This window comes from Nicotiana sylvestris, chromosome 7 (genome assembly GCF_000393655.2).
Source record: "Nicotiana sylvestris chromosome 7, ASM39365v2, whole genome shotgun sequence".
Lineage (NCBI taxonomy): Eukaryota > Viridiplantae > Streptophyta > Magnoliopsida > Solanales > Solanaceae > Nicotiana > Nicotiana sylvestris.
In genome coordinates, this window is record NC_091063.1 from 77,352,718 (window position 1) to 77,374,385 (window position 21,668).

The following is a 21,668-nucleotide window of genomic DNA, read 5'->3' on the forward strand; positions in this document are numbered from 1 at the left end:
AAACATCTAGTTTGAACATCCTTTTAAATTGGGGTTGAGGTGCGCCGTGCCAAATAAACTTTAAATGCATGGCCCTCATTTATTTAGTGTGTTTCCTCTTTAGAAATCAAGGTGTGCCATTTAGCGAATTTTCCATGGCCCTCGCAAAGTTAAAAACGCGTAGTTGCTTTAGGCGCGTTATTCTAATAATTTACCTTCTTAAACTCAGGTGTGCATTTCATGTGACCCAAATCATATCTTAAAACGTTGAATAAAATAAGTTTAGGATTGTGGGTGTATTTCATGTGGCGCGATCCAAAGACGTGTTTTAAACGACGTTTAATCTTCTTTAAAAATTGAATAAAAGCGGTTAAAAGTTAAAATTTGCGCATAGGTTCATAATTATTTAAAATCAGATGATTAAGCTAAAAATAATAGTTGAGCGACCATGCTAGAACCACGGAACTCGGGAATGCCTAACACCTTCTCCCGGGTTAACAGAATTCCTTGCCCGGATTTATGGTTCGCGGACTATAATACAGAGTCAAGCTTTTTTCTCGATTCGGGATTCAACCGGTGACTTGGGACACCATAAATCTCCCAAGTGGTGACTCTGAGTATTTTAACAGTAAATCCCATTTCGATTGTCCTTTAATTGGAAAAACTCCCTATATATCAGGGTTCAAGAATTCGAGCTTAGAATAATTGTTATAGTTGGCTTTATCCATTATCTGATTTTGTTACATGATTTGGGTTTAATGTGCTAATTGATTGCTTTTACCGCTTTGATATTCCGTGAACTATATATAAACTATTGCGAAATCCCTCCTCTCTCTAAGTCCTCTAAATCATGAAGAAGTGTGCACTTCGTGTGACTTCTTTTCTGTTAGAGTCATATCCCAAATTTAAAACGAGGTTCGGACAAGTTGCAAAGCCAGTGAAGCTTCTGTATTCCCGGTACGCTGCCCCCCCGGCTCGAGCTGTCTGCTCGGGTAAGCCAGGTCTAGAACAATAAACCCAGGTTTTGAACCTAGTATAACAAGACCTCATGCCGGATCCCTAGTAGGAACGTTTGCTTGCATCATGTGCATTTAACTTTCGAGACTCAACACAGGGGTTGGGTCTGTCTAGGACAGGTATACCAAAAATGAAAAAGACCATCCCGATGCATCTTACTTGCTACTTGTGCATTTATTTGCTTCGGACTTGCATGTTGACCGGCTTATGAATATTGGGAAAAGTCGAGAAAAGAGAAATAGCAGTGTAGAGGGTTAAGAGAGTTAATCACCTGTTTTGAGAAAAACCAATGTCCCAATAGCGCTGAAACTCTGCCGAATTTTTGAGAAAAACAAAGTGAAAAATGAAAAAAAGAGTTTTGTTTTCAAAAATTGTTTCTTTTATTTGCCCGAACTACGCCAGTTGATTCTCACATGGTGTGAGATACGTAGACAACCCCCATTGGGTCCAACTTCCTTTTTGCAAAAATAACCCAAAAGAACAAAAAATTTACTTTAATTTGAAAATAATTAGGGTGATATAGCCGAATGTCCCTAAAAGGGCGCCTGAAGGATGTTTTTGCAAGAACAACTACTTTTAGTCACTTTTAAAGGTTTTGGCTGGTTAGCCGACACAGTCTTAAAATCTTCATTTTCGAAGTGTTGAAAGGCCGTATTAGCAAAGCCGGATATTTGTGTGAAAATTTTGGAAAAAAGTTGGTCATTTTTTTAAAGTCAAAACGAGTCATAGTTTCCTTTTAATTAAAATCACCTTAATAAATGTGCAGGATGAGCACAATTCAAAATGAACCTTTCTCAGTCCGTGAAGAGATCCCTTTGGAGCTACATATGTGGTGGCATTATTTGGGGGAAGATAGCAGAAAGGTTGTGACAAAAGTATTGGGTGGTCTTATTAGGCTCTTGAAGGTTAAGCCAAGAAAAGACGTGATTGAGGCCTTGATACCATTCTGGGACCCAACGCATAATGTATTTCACTATGCTGATTTCGAGTTAACTCCTACACTGGAAGAGATAGCAGGCTATGCCGGTTTCGAAGGGAATCTTAGAACTCAATACCCGGTGGCGCCGGGAACAGTAACCCCTCATAAATTTTTGGACTTGTTAAGCATCAGTTGTGACATCCGAAACGAAAATTTGGCCAAATGATTTTGTACCTTCTACTTTTTGTATCGACGTTACGGGAATCCCCGTGACTTCGAAATGCCAGATACCGGTCTTACTCATACGGGAAACCAAGACAAGTGGGAAGCTTAGAGAGGATTAGCTTTCAAGGCGATGTTCCTGGGTATTTTGGTTTGCCCTAGAAAAGACGGGAACATAGAGTTGGCACTTGTAGGGATAGACGACTTTATGATGAAAAGGCAAATGGGACTATAGTGCCGCTGATTTTGGCAAAAATTTACCGAGCTCTGACCCATTGTCGAGAAGGAGGGAAGTTCTTTGAAGGGTGCAATGTGTTGTTACAACTATGGATGGAGGAACACCTTTGCCACCGTCCCGAATACTAGAATTATGGTATGACTGGCCTTGAATGCATCGAAAAACACGAAAAGCAAGTAGAGGGTTATGAGTTCCCGGAGGGTAAAGAAGCATGGCACGCTCATTTGAGATCTTTGACTGCAAACAAGATCGAATGGACGATCGGGTGGCTCTCGATTAGTGAAGTAATCTATATGTCGGCTGAGGCGTGTTTTTGCTGTTGATGGGCCTTCGGAGTATCCAGCCTTACGCTCCGCACAGAGTCCTACGTTAGTTAGACCGATACCAGACCATTCTACACGATGAAGATTTGAGTTGGCAGGTCATTGAGTTAGATCCAAAAGCTGCTTTCCCAGAAGAAAAAGTGCGTCGGATTTGGCATCAATGTAGATTCTTAGGGCCTAATACTCAAGTACGAGATCTTTCCAGAGGCGAGGTGGAGCCCAGTTATATTTCTTGGTATGGTAAAAGATCCCGAGTTCAACATGAGCCTGAAAGGCCCGCAAAGAGACCCCATGTCCAACAGTTCACCGACGGAGCACAAGTGCAATGGTTGGCCAAAGAAAACGAGTACAGGGCTACCATAAGCAAATTGGAAAAACAAGTTAGGGACCTTCAGTTTGAAAATAGCTTGCAAGCCGCGGCGGACGAAGGAGAAAAGAAAAGGTTAGCCATAGAAAATGAGTCCCTTCGAGCCCAGATTCAGAAAATGAAAATAGCGGCAGAAAACCCAGCCCGAAGTGCCAAAGATGAGAAACTCATAGCTAACTTGAGGCAAAAAGTGAGTGACTATAATTTTGATTTAAACAAAGCAGAAAGTGAACTAGCTAAGGCTCAAAAACAGTTGGCTAAAAATGCAGATGAACGAGCACGCCTGGTTAAACAGTTGAAAGAAAAGTACGACGATGAGGTCGCGGGATTAAAGAAAAGGGTTATCGCCACGGAAAACAAAATGATCAAATAGGCGAAGGACTTCAAGGTTGAAAGAGAACATTGTTATACATCATTGGAACAATTAGAAATAGATTTGCAACAACTTCAGGAGCAGAATCTTGTGGCCGAGCAAACTTTGGAAGCCAGGGCCCAGCAAATCGGGCGGTTGCTACAAGAAAAAGGTGTCAAAAGAGAGAGAATTAGAAACATCGCCGATTACATCGTTATGAAGTGCCAAGACTACCTTCTTCGCGGCAGTGATGACATTCGTTAAGTAGATAATGAGTGACTTGGACCGACTTCAAAGGGATCTTGCATATAGGCCCGCGGCGAGACCGAATGATGTCCCATGGGCACCAGGAGCATTGATGTATTCATGATTTTTCATTTGAGTCTGTTTTTTCTTTTTCGTTAGAGTCTATCAGTTGTGTTGAGTCTGTATTTTCTTTCTGCTGGAGTCTGTCATTTGTTGTCGAGTCTGCATTTTCTTCTGTCTAGTATGATAGTTTATTTTTGGAGTCTGTATTTCATCTTTTTATCAGCGTCTGTTAGTGTCGAGTCTTTGTAATCAAAGCGTTTGCTTTTTATGAAATTGAAAATCCCAAAAATTATTTTATTATTTACTTTCGTACTCATTTCCCAGAACTACGCTCGGTCTAATTCATGCGGGGTCATGATACGTAGGCAATCTCCATAGGATTCGACCATAACCAAAAGAAAAAAAAAAGAAGAAAAAAAAAGAAAGAAAAAGAAAAGAAAAGAGAGAAAATAAGAGAAAGAAGCAATGGAAAAACAAGAGGAAATGAAAGGATAAAAACAAAGAAAGGCAAAGTCTAGAATGAAAAAAGAGAAGAAAGAGAAGGAAGTTGCAAACGGAAAAGCCGGGATGACGCAAGCAGCCGATCAAATGCATAATAGAAACGGTTAACTGCTTAGGTTCATTCATTCCCCAAAATGTGCAGTTACCAATCTGTTAAAATCCTAATCGCTAATAAGGTTGTTGTTGATGTATTGAGTCTAGGCAGGTGGTTAGTTGATTGGCATTCTGGCAACTCACTCATACAATACCCGATCAAAAGACAAGCTGAACATGGCCAACCAAGAATTGGAGGCAAGTATTGTTGACCCGTCAAAAGAGGTGGAAGAATTGGATGTTAATGTGATGAAGGAAGAGATGTATAAGTTAAAGCAGCAAATGGCTGAAACGTACCAGGCCTGGGAAAAGGGTCATCCACCACCGGTTTATCCCGCCAACCCTGCTTATATCCCACCATTGGCTCAACCTCAGGAACCTCCCACTGTGAACTCATCTCCAGTCTTTCTCCTCTACCAACAATGCCACGGCACCACTTCCCATACATCACAAGCTCCTCCACCCAGACAAGTCCCGCACCCTCCTCCACCAATCACACATGTTTTTGTGGCACCTCCACCTGCTACATTACACCGATTTTCCAGTGAACCTCTGTTCCAAACTCACGACAACCAATATTATCCCCCTGAACCCACCTTCAAAGTTCCGGAACTACATTCTTATGCCCCTCATCTTGATCTCCCGGCGGAGAACGAGAAGCCACCCAAAAATCCCGAGCTTGAAGAAATGATCAGAAAGGTCAAAAGCTTAGAACAATCGTTCAGAGATATGAGGGGGTTGGGAGGTCAAGTAAGTGTGGCCTATAAAGATTTATGTTTGTTCCCAGATGTTCAGTTACCAGCAGGGTTCAAAATGCCCAAGTTTGATCTATACGACGGGATGAGAGGAGCAGGCGAAAGAGATGAATTGTTGATGGAATATTTCAGCCAAAGTTTGAGTGGATCGACATTAGAATGGTATACCAGACAAGATCACAGTAGGTGGTACACATGGGACGATTTGTCCCAAGCCTTCGCCTTCCATTTTCAATACAATCTTGAAATTATCCCAGACCGTCTGTCATTAACAAAGATTGAGAAAAAGCCCGGTGAGAGTTTCAGAGAGTATGGATTCCGTTGGAGGGAACAAGCAGCAAGGGTTGACCCTTCAATGAAAGAAAGTGAGATGGTTGATTATTTCTTGCAGGCTTTGGAGCCCACTTATTTTGGTCATTTGGTGTCAGCAGTGGGCAAGTCCTTTAATGAGGTTGTAAAAATGGGAGGCATGGTTGAGGAGGGAATCAAGTCCAACAAGATCATGAGTTATTCAGCAATCAAAGCGACCACCCAAGCCATTCAAAATGGTACTGGGGGTGTACTCGGGAAGAAGAAGAAAGAGGACGTTGCTACAATTGAGTCGGGAGCTTGGGTCGGATCCAGGAACCTTCCGTGTTACTACAACCTGCCTCGACCCTATCACCAAACTTACCCCCACACTCCATATAGCCCACCACAACACTACTACCCACCGCTAGATCCCCATTTTTCCATCCATCACGTACAAACCTATACCCAACCTCCTAATCACGCACAATGGCATGCGCTAGCTCCACAAAATCCATACCCAGCCCCACAAAATGCCCATCCACCCCAAGAGCCTATAGAAATCCCCCTGGAATAGGTTTTCGGCCAAATCAAGCCTTTAAGAATGAGAGGTTGCAGAAAAAGAAGACTTTCACTCCATTGGGGGAATCATATACTAGCATATTCCACAAATTGAGACAGTTGGGTATGTTGAATCCGATCGAGGCTAAACTGCCAAATCCCCCTCCCAAAAATCTTGACCGCTTGATGAGTTGTGAGTATTGTTCAGGGGTCCCGGATCATGACACAAAAAAATGCTAGAAATTGAAAACAGTTATTCAAGAGCTCATTGATACTAATAGGATTGAGGACCAAGACTCGGAGGCACCCAATATCAACCAGAACCCGTTGCCGGCCCATCATGAGACAAATATGATTGAGATAATGCATAAGGGAGGGGAGCCTAAGAAGCCTTCGCAAACCATCATGATGATTCAGGCTAGTGAAGCCAAGCCATTTGAAAAGTCAACAAGTGAGAAGTCTGTGATCAAGTTGAATGGGGCAAATAATGAACCATCTCTGGAGGTCAAAAAGGGGTCTTCAAGTGACGTTGCAGGAAAACATGAAAGAGCAAAAGTGGTTGTGCTAGGAGTGACGAACAAGCCTGTGGTAATTGTGAAGGGCGCCCGCACAGATCCTGTCATTATCAAACCGGTAACTCAATTACCGATAGTCAACAGCAAGGCAGTCCCATGGAATTATGAACGAGTGACAGTGACTTATAAGGGGAAAGAGGTTAAAGAAGAAGTGTGTGAGACCCATGGTTTGACTCGATCGGGGAGATGCTTTGCCCCCGAAGAGTTGAGAAAAGCTAAGACCTCCAAAGATAACCCAGTATTGGTGAAGAAAGCTGTGACCGAGGAAGAAGCAGAGGAATTTCTGAGAAAGATGAAAGTGCAGGACTATTCCATTATGGAGCAGTTAAGGAAGACACCGGCTCAGATCTCGCTATTGTCATTATTGATCCATTTAGATGAGCACCGTCGGCCTTTGATGAAGATCTTGAATGAAGCCCACGTTCCTGACAAAATCTCAGTAAACCACTTGGAAAAGATAACTAACAAGATATTTGAGGTAAACAGAGTCACTTTTTCTGATGATGAGTTGCCCGTGGAGGGTACTGAGCACAATAGAGCCCTCTATCTGACGGTGAAATGTGAAGATTCCGTAGTTACTCGGGTACTGGTTGACAATGGTTCCAGTGCAAATATTTGCTCTCTTTCCACTCTGAACAAGTTGAAGGTGGATGATGAAATAATTCACAAGAACAGTATCTGCGATCGGGGATTCGACGGAGGAGGGAAAGATTTAGTCGGGGACATAGTGCTCGAGCTTACAATAGGGCCAGTTGAATTTACTATGGAATCCAGGTGCTCGATATGGCTGTTTCTTACAATCTGTTGTTAGGTCGACCCTGGATTCATGTTGCCAAAGCGGTCCCGTCCACTATGCATCAAATGGTTAAGTTTGAATGGGATAGAAAGGAAATTGTTGTGCATGGCGAAGATAATTTATGTGTTCCCAGTGATGCCATTGTTCCGTTCATAGAGTTTGAAGACAATAAGGGGCCATGGGTTTATCAAGTTTTTGACACGGTATCGGTAGAGAAAATTCCTGAAGGGAAATGCGGGCCGACTCCAAGGGTAGCTAATGCATCAGTCATGGTAGCCGTTGAAATGTTGAAAAATGGTTTTTACTGGGCAAGGGTTTGGGTGCATCTATGCAAGGTATCGTACATCCGGTTTCTCTTCCTAAAAACTTGGATACATTTGGTCTGGGGTTCAAGCCCACAGTCGCAGACGTGAGAAGAGCTAGAAAAATGAAACAGAGAGCATGGGCCCTTTCAAAGCCAGTCTCGCGTCTTTCCAGATCATTTGTCAGGCCTGGTACCAGAAAGCGCCCAGTGACGACTGTTCCCAGTTCGGTGGTTGATATGGATGGAGATTTGATGGAAAGGTTTGAGAGAATATTCGACGAAGTGAACACGGTGGAAGCTGGAGAGGGTTCTATCAAGGCGGATTTGCAATTTGTTGGGCCCAGTGCAAAGATTAACAATTGGGAAGCTACTCCTCTCCCCACCAGGAAGGAGTTTTGGTAGTTTTCTTTGATTTTCTTTCAGTTTATCTGGATTATCCCAGGGTTGTAGTTCAGATTCTATGTTCCGTCTGTTTGGATGTATAAGCCTTGTTATCTCTAATTTCAATGAAATGCAATTTCCCTTTTTCTCCCTTCCTGATAGTTTTATTTTTGTTTTTCTTTTCTTCCTTGTACAGTTCTTTTTATGCTGGCTTCAATGATATGATATGCATGCGGAATCTCCAGCCCAGTCTTAAAAGCCAATCTAATTCCGAAATAGTAATTCAAGAAATAGAGTGTGATGTTGAATCGGAATATGACGAGGATGAAGCCTTTGAAGAGATTAGTAGAGAATTAAGCCATTTTGAAGAAAAACCCAAGCTTAACTTGAGTGATACAAAAGCAATCAATTTAGGAGATCAAGATAATGTCCGGAAAACTAAAATAAGTGTCCATCTTGGACCACAACTCATAGAGGAGATAATTAAAGCATTGTTCGAGTATAAAGATATTTTTGCATGGTCTTATGACGACATGCCAAGTCTAAGCACTGGCTTGGTGGTTCACAGATTGCCCACTGATCTGGCATATCCCCCTGTCAAGCAGAAGCTGAGGAAATTTAAAACTGATATGAGTGTGAAGATTAAGGAAGAGGTCACCAAACAGTTTGAGGTCAAAGTCATTCAGGTCACCCGGTATCCTACCTGGTTAGCCAATGTTGTGCATGTGCCGAAGAAGGATGGCAAGACTAGGGTGTGTGTTGATTATCGAGACCTTAACAGGTCAAGTCCCAAGGATAACTTCCTATTTCCGAACATCCATATATTAATCGATAATTATGCCAAACATGAGATTGGTTCTTTTGTGGATTGCTATGCGGGCTACCACTAGATCTTAATGGATGAAGAAGATGCAGAAAAGACGGCAGTCATCACGCCATGGGGAACGTGCTGCTATCGGGTCATGCCATTTGGTTTGAAAAACGCCGGGGCAACCTACATGAGGGCAATGCCGACCATATTCCACGACATGATACATAGGGAGATCGAGGTTTATGTGGATGATGTAATTGTCAAGTCTAGAAAGTAGTCTGATCATGTCAGAGATCTGAGAAAATTATTCCAAAGGCTTCGCAGGTACAATCTCAAACTCAATCCTACAAAATGCGCATTCTGTGTTCCGTCGGGAAAGTTGTTGGGATTCATAGTCAGCCGCCGAGGTATTGAATTAAACCTGTCAAAGATCAAAGCTATCCAAGAATTGCCACCCCCAAAGAACAAGACTGAGGTGATGAGTCTGTTGGGGAGATTGAATTACATCAGTAGGTTTAATGCTTAGCTCACGACAACTTGTGAGCCCATCTTCAAGCTGTTAAAGAAAGATGCAGCGGTTAAGTGGACAGATGAATCTTAGGAAGCATTTGATAGGATAAAAGGGTACTTGTCAAACCCACTTGTGTTGGTCTCGCTAGAACTAGGGAGACCTTTGATTCTGTATTTGATGGTCTTGGACAATTCATTTGGGTGTGTGTTGGGACAACATGACATCACTGGCAGGAAGGAGCAAGCCATTTATTATCTCAGCAAGAAGTTCATATCTTATGAGGTTAAGTACACTCATCTTGAGAGGACGTGTTGCGCCCTAACTTGGGTAGCCCAGAAATTGATACATTATCTGTCATCTTATACTACTTACCTCATCTCTCGCTTGGACCCGTTGAAGTATATCTTCCAGAAGCCTATGCCCATGGGGAGGCTCGCAAAGTGGCAGATTTTGCTCATAGAGTTTGACATTGTCTACGTGACTCGGACTGCGATGAAAGCACAAGCATTGGCCGACCATTTGGCTGAGAATCCTGTGGATGAAGAATACGAACCTTTGAAGACTTATTTCCCTGATGAAGAGGTAATGCACATTGATGAGTTGGAACAGGTTGAAAGGCTAGGATGGAAACTTTTCTTTAATGGGGCTACTAACATGAAAGGCGTTGGGATAGGAGCGGTACTTATTTCTAAAATAGGGCATCATTACCCTATTACGGCTCAGCTTCGGTTCTACTGTACTAACAACATGGCTGAGTACGAGGCATGCACTTTGGGTTTGAGGATGGCTGTGGATATGGGTGTCCAGGAGGTCTTGGTCTTGGGTGACTCGAACCTTCTGGTGCACCAGATTCAGGGAGAATGGGAAACACGGGATTTAAAACTCATACCGTATTGACAATGTTTACATAATCTTTGTCAGCGATTCCAATCAATAGAGTTCAGGCATATTCCGAGGATTCATAATGAGGTCGCTGATGCCTTGGCTACTCTGGCGTCAATGTTACATGATCCGGATAAGGCTTATGTTGATCCGTTGCATATTCAGATCCATGACCAGCATGCTTATTGTAATGTTGTGGAAGAAGAACTTGACGGTGAGCCTTGGTTTCATGATATCAAGGAATATATTAGGATGGGGGTGTATCCAGTACAAGCTACAGGCTATCAAAAGAGAACAATTAAGCGATTGGCAAGCGGCTTTTTCTTCAGCGGAGGGGTTTTGTACAAAAGGACTCCAGATCTTGGATTGCTGAGATGCATAGATGCTAGGCAGGCCAGAACTATTATGACCGAAGTACATTCTGGAGTCTGTGGACCGCACATGAGTGGGTATGTGCTGGCAAAGAGGATTTTCCGGGCAGGTTATTATTGGCTCACTATGGAGCGAGATTATATCAGTTTCGTGAGTAAATATCATCAGTGCCAAGTGCATGGAGATTTGATTCATCTCCACCGTCTGAATTACACACGATGTCTGCACCGTGGCCCTTTGTTGCTTGGGGCATGGATGTCATTGGACCAATTGAGCCAGCAGCATCCAATGGGCACAGGTTCATTCTAGTGGCCATTGATTATTTCACCAAGTGGGTTGAGGCTAAAACATTCAAGTCTGTAATCAAGAAGGCGGTGGTTAATTTTGTGCACTCAAATATCATTTGCCGGTTCGGGATACCGAAGGTAATCATCACAGATAACAGTGTTAATCTCAATAGTTACCTGATGAAAGACGTGTGTCAACAGTTTAAGATTGTGCATTGCAATTCCACCCCATATCGTCCCAAGGAGAATGGAGCAGTCGAGGTAGCTAACAAGAACATAAAGAAAATACTTCGAAAAATGGTAGAGGGTTCTAGGCAGTGGCATGAAAAGCTGTCGTTTGCATTGCTGGGTTATCGCACTACTGTCTGTACTTTAGCGGGGGCGACTCCCTATTTGTTGGTGTATGGCACCGAAGTAGTGATACCCGCAGAAGTGGAAATTCCATCACTTCAAATTGTCGTGGAGGCTGAGATCGATGATGATGAGTGGGTCAAAACTCGCTTGGAACAATTGAGTTTGATCGACGAGAAAAGACTGGCAGCAGTGTGTCATGGCCAATTGTATCAACAAAGAATGGGAAGAGCATATAACAAGAAGGTGTGTCCACGAAAGTTTGGAGTGGGTCAATTAGTATTGAAACGCGTTCTTCCACATCAGGTTGAAGCAAAATGCAAGTTTGCCCCAAACTGGCAGGGGCCGTTCGTTGTAACCAGAGTGTTGTCCAATGGTGCATTGTATTTGACAGATGTAGAAGGAAAATGTGTAGAAATGGCTATAAACTCTGATGTTGTCAAGAGATACTATGTATGATTTTCTTTGTTTGATTGTATTTGTTTGTATTTGGCATGTTTTGAATATTGAAATGACGAAGGCATTTTGTTCTACTATCTAAACACTTCATCCCTTGTCACCCCCTTTGAGCCTTATTTATTTTCTTTCATACCTGTAGACATGTGATTTTTGACCCTCCCCAAGATTTTTTGTATTTTAGCACGTAAATATTTAGTTTAGGCCTAATATAGCTATTTCAACTCATCTTGACTTTTTTACTTTATTTTATTACCACAAAAATGAAAATTACAAAAATATTTTAGTTTATGTATTTTTCATAAATTTTAATAAAATACAAAAATAGTACATTATTTTTATCTTTATATAATTTCGAAAACACAAAAATAGCTTCATGTTTAGTTTAATTAATTAGGATTAACTTTGGCATTGTGTAGTATTTCTATCTTATATTAAAGGGAGTCAATTAAGGTGATGGATGTCTTGGACCCAATTTTAAGGCCCAGATAACCTAATCCCAACACCCAATACCCAATACCCAACCCTAGAACTTAGACTCTACATATAGACCTAACGCCTAAGGAGCTGATACACACAAAAATACAACCAAAAGACCTAGAAGCTAGAAACAAAAATCCGCCGACCCCTCATATTTTTTAATGGCTTTCATTCTCTGATTTTGAGAGATCAGGCGCCACAAAACAGAGACCCCCCCTGAAGTTCTTCTCCTTCGTGACCCTCCCCCCCCCAATCCAAGAACTAGCGGCGAACGGACCTAAAGAGTGTCACCCCTCTAGTTTCTTGAACTCCCCAAATCATGATCACCCTTCTTCTTCCTCATTTAAAATACAAGACCTAAGAACAAGAAGAAAATCAGCCAAAAAGGGTACAAAAAATGTCTAAGACTCTATGATCCCTAAGAGACAAAAGTTGCGCTTAACACCTAAAGAACCACCCGTTCTTTTCTTCTTCATCATCGAACCCCAACCCTTCTCTCAAAGAATCCCAAAGAAGAATTATAGTTCTGTGAGTTTGTTTCTTCCGATTTCTAAACAGAAAATACATTAAAAATATCATTAGTTTCTTAACCCAGTTTTCAACTATGGATTGCATCTGAGGTTTAGTCGAGGGTCGATTTGATTCAGTTGTTGGTTCGATTCGCTGAACTTGGGGCCGACTGCCCAGTTCCGGTTCTCTGTTTTGGTTTGGGTTGCGATTTTCCTCTTCAATTTGTACATTGCTCAAGCCGGTTGAATCAATTTTTTGACATAATATTCTCAAAGAAATTGAATCTGTATTGGTCGATCGGTTCTCTGTTTTGGGGTCCTAATTTCAGAAGTGTAGCTTAAATTGAGGTTCTGTTGCTGTGCTTATTTTTCAATCGAGTTCAATCTCACTAAGTTGTGATCCTCGGAGATTCAAATACGTTTGAAAACGATTCAGGTCCCTTTTTCCTCCTTTTCTTTGTTGTTTGCGATGTTGCTCTCCTGGTTCTGATTGAAATATGGTAAGATCTGGGGGTTTAAATGATTTTTTAGCTAAGATATTGTTTGACTTAGAAGAAAATATTTGTTGCGAGTCCGTTTGTCTGATTTTAATGGTCGAATAAATTTGAAAGCAGCACTTCATTGAAGATTCGTTAGTGATTGAATCGAATATAGGCTTCTTAGAGTATTCTAAACTATTTGAGTTCAAATATGTTGGTTACATGTTTGTGACTAAAATTGGTTTATTATGTGAATTGTGACTTAGCAATACACTTCAATTGTAGTTCGAAGCGGTACTTTATATGTCTGGTTGAAAGGAACATATTCAAATCCGTCTTTTTCTGAAATTTATTTGTTATTCCTTAGTTTGTTCAATTCATGTTCTTGACTATGTTGAAGTTTATGGAAATGCATGAGCTGGTTTATGTATAATCTGGTCTTCACGTGAAATGTTAGCACTGTTATACAATTGGTTTCCAAAGTTTGAATGAAATGGAATTGGCAAGAATTCAAATGAGTTTCTGCCTGGTCTTTTGATGCTACTTATTGTTAGCCACATGTTATTCATATGATCATCCAAGGCGTGTCACACTTTTGATTTTCGAGATGAATGCCACTGTGTTATGCAATTCAACGTAAAAAAAGTTTGTGTTTAAAAAGATTTTTATGTTGTTCTCCCTGATTCTGCTTGAGGTATTCAGCGTTAGTATGCATTTTATGATGTTTGTTTGTTTCTCCCAAATTACCATGTCTGGAATAGCTCCCTCATGCTAAGAAATTCTGAATGCAATTTTTGTATGATATAATCCCCATATCTTCATATGTTCCTTTCAACCAGATGAATACCACTGTGTTATGCAATTCAACGTAAAAAAAAAGTTTGTGTTTCAGAAAAGATTTTTGTGCTGACCATAATCTTAGTGATCATATGTATATATATATATATATATATATATATATATATATATATATATATATATATATATATATATATGGATTGCATTTAGTGATATTTTCTTTTAAAGGCAATGTTCTGTTTAGACATTTGGTTTACAATGTTAGATTTAGAATTTCTCCCTGATTCTGCTTGAGGTATTCAGCGTTAGTATGCATTTTATGATGTTTGTTTGTTTCTCCCAAATTACCATGTCTGGAATAGCTCTCTCATGCTAAGAAATTCTGAATAGAATTTTTGTATGATATAATCCCCATATCTTCATAAACAGTAGCGTGAGGCTTGGATCTTTGAGAATGCAAGTTTGTTTTTGTTAGCTTGAGTAGGTATAAACATTTCAAAATGATTCTATGAAATTGTGGTCTCAATTAATCCACAATTGTGGTTGTGTACACGTTCGCGTGACATAATTACAATTCTAAAAAATCAAATCGGAGTATGCGTTCGCGCAACTTCGATCTAACTTTTTCGTAATAATAAAATTGGCAATATAGTTTGAGGTGTGCCATCCATAATTTAATCATACACGGCCCTCATATTAATTTCATAACCTAGATATAATAAATGACAAATGTTCGTAGTTTGCTTTAGGCACGTTAATATACTATCGTGATTGTGAACACGTTCGCATGACATGATTACGATTTCTAAAAACAAAACCGGAGTATGCGTTCGTGCAACTTTTGTCAAATTTTTTCAAATAACAAAGTGTTATTAATTGTGGACACACTCGCGTGACATGGTTTTGACACGCCAAGCAAATGGATACACGTGCGCGTGGCCCGTTTCAAGATAATTTAAAAGTAGTAAAGGGTAAATGCACATAAGTTCTAAAAATCAGTAATTAAACAATTTTTAATAAGCCAAGTATGATCAAAGCGACCGTGCTAGAACCACGGAACTTGGGAGTGCCTAACACCTTCTCCCGGGTTAACAGAATTCCTTACCTGAATTTCTGTGTTCGCAGACTGTGTAACAGAGTCAAACTTCCTCGATTCGGGATTTTAAACCGGTGACTTGGGACACCATAAATTATCCCAAGTGGCAACTCTGAATCTTAAATAAATAATCCCGTTTCGATTGTCACTTAAATTGGAAAAACCCCCTTATACCCGCCCTGGGGTGTGGTAAAAGGGAGGTGTGATAGCTCTGGCGACTCTGCTGAGGAACGAACCCAGAATCTCTGGTTCAGGGTTCAAAATTCGAGCTTATTAATATGATTTTGCTTGGCTTTATTTATTGTTGATATTACTGTATTCTGTGAACCTTTTTGTGCTAAGTACTATCTATTTACTGCTTTAATATTGTCTAGATTGTATACAACTGTCTCCTTACGCCACCCATCTGAGTCTTCTGAAAATGGTGCATACGTTCGCGTAGCCCGCTTTTTCTGTAGAAATTATACCAAGTAGAACGAGTCTGGGCAAGCGACAAGGCCGGTTAGACTTTAGTGCTCCCGGTACGTTGCCCCCTCCTCGGCCCCAGTTGTCCGCTTAGGTACCCTAAGTCTAGACCAAAATCCTAGGATTTAAACCTAGAAAAACATAGCCCCATGCCGGATCCCTATTAGGAACGTTTGTTTGCATCATGTGCATTTGACTTAGGGGACTCAACACAGGGGTTGGGTCCGTCTAGGACAGGTGTGCCCGAAATAACAGACCATCATGATGCATCCTATGTGCTATGTGAACATTTATTTGTTTTGGCTTGCATGCTGACAGGATAGGGAAAATAAAGCGAAAAAAAAGAAAGGAAAACCAAGAGTGATATAGGGAAGGAAATAAAACCCGGTTCTAAAACATCCCGGTATTTGAAAAGCATCCTGAAACTTAGGTCTGCGAGAAGAATTGAGAAATGTCACCTTCAACAATGATTTGCAGGCACAAGTGGTCGAAGGTGAAAAGAGAAGATTGGTGCGAGAAAACGAGGCCCTCAGAGCTCAGGTTCGATAGTTGAAAATTGAAGCCGAGAACCTAGGCCGAAGCAGGAAAGATGAGAGGCTCATTTACAACCTCACTCAAAAGGTACGTGACTACGAAGATGACCTGCAGAAAGCTGAGTCTAAGCTAGCAAAAGCACGGGCAAGGTTGGCCAAAAGCGCCGAAGGGCGTGCAGCTTTCGTTCAACAGATGAAAGAAAGATATGAAAGAGGGGTCACAGGTTGGGAAAAGGCAATCGGCAACCTCGAGGGTGAAATGGCTAAACAAGCCAAAAATATTAAGGCTGAAAGAGAACATTGTTATGCCTTAATGGCACGGCTAGAAAGGGACTTGCAACAACTCCAAGAGTAGAACCAGGTAACCGAACGAACTTTGGAAGCCAGAACTGAACAAATTGGGCGTTTGTTGCAAGAGAAGGGCGTCATAAGAGAGCGAGTCAAAAGGGTTACTAACTGTATCGCAATGAAGTGCAGTAGCTGTGAGGATATGACGAGATCTATGTTCTTCGCCACTGTGATGATTTTTGTTCGCCGGATAATGGAAGATCTCTACCACATTTAGGAGGATTTAGCGAGTCGGCCCATAGCAAGGCCGAATGTCGCCCCGCGGGTCCCAGGGACAATTGAGGCATTGATGTATTCGTGATTTCTTGAGTCTGTGTTTTCTTTCCATTAAAATCTGCCAGTTGTTTTGGAGTCTATATTTCTGTTATCAGAGCATGCGGATTGTTTGTTTTTGAGTCTGTATCTCGAGTCTGTTAGTTTCTTTTGAGTCTGTTAGTTTCAGTCTTTGTAATAGCATTTTTATATGAAAATTGAAAATCCCAAATGTTTTTTACTTTATTTTACACTTATCCACAAGAACTACGCTTGGTCTGATTCATGAGGGGTCATGATATGTAGGCAATCTCAATAGGATTCGACTGCAACAAAAAAAAAAGAGGAAAAGAGGGAAAGAAAATAAGAGGAAAAACAAGAGAGTAAAGAAAAGGAAAGAGCGGAAAAACAAGAAAGAAAAAGAGAAAATAAGAGAGAGTAAAAACAAAGAGAGAACAGATGCCAGAATGAAAGGAAAGGAAAGAAAAGAAAGGAAAAGGGGATGTTTGCAATTAAAAGAAAGAAACGGCTGGGATGACGCATGCAACCGATCAAATACATAATAGAGACGATTAACTGTTAAAGTGCATTCATGCTCAATGTGCGGTTGCCAATCTGTTAAAGCCTAATCGCTAACAAGGTTATTGGTTTGATGTATTAAGTTCAGGCAGGTGGTTAGTTGACTGGCATTCTGGCAACTCACTCCTATAACACCCGATCGAAAGATAGGCTGAATATGATCGACCAGGAACCATAAACTACTATCGTCGATCCATCGAAAGAGATGGAAGAAATGGACGTTAATGCAATGAGGGAAGAAATGTATAAGCAGAAACAGCAGATGGCTGAAATGTACCAAGCTTGGGTGAAAGGGCATCCACTACCGGTTTATCCCGCCAATCCTGCTTATATCCCACCATCAGCCCAACCTCTGGAGCCTCCCACTGTGAACTCATCTCCAGCCTTCCCCCTTTATCAACAATGCCATGGCACCACTTCCCATACTTCTCAAGCTCCACTACTCAAACAAGTCCCGCACCCTCCCCCACCAATTACACCTATTTTTGTGGCACCTCCACCTACTACAATACACAGATCTTCCAGTGAACCCCTGTTTCAAACTCACGACAACCAGTACTATCCCCCTGAAACCACCTTCAAAGTTCCAGAACCATATCCTTACACTCCTCATCTTGATATCCCGACAGAGACCGAGAAACCGCCCAAAAATCCCGAGCATAAAGAGATGATCAGAAAGGTCAAAAGCTTAGAGCAATCGTTCCGAGATATGAAGGGGTTGGGAGGCCAAGTGAGTGTGGCCTATAAGGATTTGTGTCTGTTCCCAGATGTTCAGTTGCCAGCAGGGTTCAAAATTCCCAAGTTTGATATGTACGATGGGCATGGCGACCCGGTAGCACACTTAAGAGGATTCTGTAGCAAGATGAGAGGGGCAGGTGGAAGAGACGAATTGCTGATGGCATATTTCAGCCAAAGTTTGAGTGAGTCGGCGCTAGAATGGTACACCAGACAAGATCATAGCAGGTGGTACACATGGGACGATTTGGCCCAAGCCTTCGCCTGTCATTTTTAGTATAATCTCGAAATCATCCCAGATCGTCTGTCATTGACGAAGATTGAGAAGAAGCCCGATGAGAGTTTCCGAGAATATGGGTTCCGTTGGAGAGAGCAAGCAGCGAGGGTTGACCCCCCGATGAAAAAAAGCGAGATGGTTGATTATTTCTTGCAGGCTTTGGAGCCCACTTATTATGGTCATTTGGTGTCAGCAGTGGGCAAGTCCTTTAATGAAGTTGTGAAAATGGGAGGCATGGTTGAGGAGGGACTGAAGTCCAATAAGATTATGAGTTATTCAGCAATCAAAGCAACCACTCAGGCCATTCAAAACGGTACTGGGGGTGTGCTCGGAAAGAAGAAGAAAGAGGATGTTGCAACGATCCAGTCGGCAGCTTGGGGTGGATCCAGGAACCTTCCACCATTCTACAACCAGCCTCGACCCTATCCCCAGACATACCCCCACACTCCATATAGCCCACCACAACACTACTACCCACCGCCAGATCCCCATTTTTCTGTGTATCACGCACAAACCTATACCTAACCACCCGCTCACGCGCAATGGCGTGCGCCAGCTCCGCAGAGTCCCTACCAAGCTCCACAAAATACCCATCCACCCCCAAAAGCCTACAAAAAACCCCTGGAATAGGTTTTCGACCCAATCAAGCCTTTAAGAATAAAAGGGTGCAGAAGCAGAAGACTTTCACTCCATTGGGGGAATCATATACTAGCATATTCCACAAACTGAGACAATTGGGTATGTTGAATCCGATCGAGGCCAAAATGCCGAATCCTCTTCCCAGAAATCTTGATCGCTCGGTGAGTTGTGAGTATTGTTCAGGGGACCTGGGCCATGACACAAAGAAATACTGGAAACTAAAAACAGCTGTACAAGAGCTCATTGTTACTCATCGAATCGAGGTTCAAGCCCTAGAAACACCAAATATCAACCAGAATCCGCTACCAGCTCACCATGAGACCCATATGATTGAGTTGATACACAAGGAAGGGGAGGCTAAGAAACCCTCGCAGACCGTGATGATGATCCGCTCCAGTGAAACCAATTCAAAGGAAAAGGTAACCAGTGGGAAATCAGTGGTCCAGTGGAAAGAGGTAGACAACAAGCCAGCTGTGGTAGCCGAGAAAGGGTCGTCAAATACTATTGCAGTGAAACCAGAGAAAGCTAAAGTGGTGGTACCAGGGGTTACAAGTAAACCTGTCATGGTCATGAAGGGTGCTCGCACAGAGCCTGTTATTATAAAACCAATAACTCAGCTTCCAGTGATCAGCAGCAAGGCGGTCCCGTGGAATTATGAACGAGTGACAATAACTTACCAGGGGAAAGAGGTTAGAGAAAAAGTGTGTGAGACCCATGGTTTGACTCGGTCAGGGAGATGCTTTGCCCCCGAAGAGTTGAGAAAAGCTAAAACTTCCAAAGACAATCCAGTGTCGGTGAAGAAAGCTGTGTCCGAGGAAGAAGCAGAGAAATTTTTGAAAAAGATGAAAGTACAGGACTATTCCATTGTGGAACAGTTGAGGAAAACACCGGCTCAGATCTCGCTCTTGTCATTACTGATCCATTCCGACGAGCACCGTCGAGCTTTGATGAAGATCTTGAACGAAGCCCACGTTCCTAACAAAATCTCAGTAAACCACTTGGAAAAGATAGCTAACAAGATATTTGAGGTAAATTGAGTCAAATTTTCGATTATGAGTTGCCCGTGGAGGGCACCGAGCACAATAGAGCCATCTATTTGACGGTGAAATGTGAAGACTCCATGGTTACTCGGGTACTGGTAGACAACGGGTCTAGCGCGAACATCTGTCCTCTCGCCATATTGAACAAGCTGGAAGTGAAGGATGAAAGAATTCACAAGAACATTATTTGTGTTTGGGGATTCAACGGTGGAGGGAAGGATTAAGTCGGGGACATAGTGTTTGAGCTCACAATAGGGCCAATTGAATTTACTATGGAATTCTAGGTGCTCGATATGTCTATTTCGTACAATTTGTTGTTGGGACGACCCTGGATCCATGCTGCCAAAGCAGTCCCGTCTACTCTGCATCAAATGGTCAAGTTTGAATGGGATAGATAGGAAATTGTTGTACATGGCGAAGATAATTTGTGTGTGCCCAATGGTGCCATTGTGACGTTCATTGAGGTTGACGATGGCAAGGGACCATGGGTTTATCAGGTTTCCGACACAGTATCGGTAGAGAAAATTCAGGAAGGAAAGTGCGTGCCAACTCCAAAGATGGCTGCGGCATCAGTCATGGTAGCTGTCAAAATGTTGAAAAACGGTTTCGTACTGGGCAAGGGTTTGGGTACATCTCTGCAAGGTATTGTGCAGCCAGTCTCCCTTCCAAGGAATCTAGATACTTTGGGTCTGGGGTTCAACCCTACCGTTGCAGATGTGAGAAGAGCTAGGAAAATGAAAAAGAAAGCATGGGCATTGCCAAAGCCAGTCCCGCGTCTGTCTAGGTCATTCGTCAGGCAGGGTACCAGAAAGCAACTGTTGTCAAGGGTCTTTGGACCACTGATTGGAGCTGATGGAGATTTGGAGAAGGGGTTCGAAAGGTTATTCGCCGAGGTCAATATGGTTCAGGATGGGGAAGGGTCCAGCAAGGCAGATGTGCAATTTGTGGGACCACGTGCAAAAGTCAACAACTGGGAAGCTACTCCTCTTCCTATTCGGAGGGAGTTTTGGTAGTGGGTTTTGATTTTCTTTTAGTTGTTTGGATTATTCCAGGGTCTGTAATTCAGATATTATGTTCCGTTCAGTTGGATGTGTTAAAACCCTGTTATCTTTATATTCAATGAAATGCAATTATTCCTTTTCCTTCATTTCTTCTAATTTTATTTTTGTTTTCTTCTTTTGTACAGTTCTTTTTATGCTGATATCAATGACATGACATGCATGAGGAATCTTCGGCCCAGTTTTAAAAGCCAATATAACTCTGAAATAATAATACAATAAATTGAGTGTGATGACGAGTTGGAATTTGATGATGATGAGGCTTATGAAGAAATTAGTAAGGAACTAAGTCATTTTGAGGAAAAGCCCAAACCTAATTTGAACGATACAGAAGCAGTTAATCTAGGGGACCAAGAAAATGTCCGTGAAACTAAAATAAGTGTCCATCTGGAACCTCAACTCAGGGAGGAGATAATCAAAGCACTGTTCGAATACAAAGATGTTTTTGCATGGTCCTATGACATGCCGGGTCTAAGCACTGATTTAGTAGTTCATAAGTTGCCCACTGACCCGGCATTCCCTCCTGTCAAACAGAAGCTGAGAAAGTTCAAAACAGATATGAGTGTAAAGATCAAAGAAGAGGTCACCAAGCAGTTTGATGCGAAAGTTATTCGGGTCACACGGTATCCCACATGGTTAGCCAATGTTGTTTCTGTGCCAAAGAAGGATGGCAAGACCAGGGTGTGCGTTGATTATCGGGATCTCAACAAAGCAAGTCCGAAGGATAATT

The 21,668-nt window shown here is 42.0% G+C and overlaps 1 protein-coding gene across 1 annotated transcript; it reads left to right on the plus strand.

The window, feature by feature from the left end:
• The first annotated feature begins 11,140 nt into the window (after nt 1–11,140).
• LOC138873344 (uncharacterized) lies at nt 11,141–11,653 on the plus strand. The gene has a single exon (XM_070151805.1). The coding sequence runs from the start codon at nt 11,141–11,143 to the stop codon at nt 11,651–11,653; it is 513 nt and encodes a 170-aa protein (XP_070007906.1).
• Nucleotides 11,654–21,668: the final 10,015 nt, after the last annotated feature.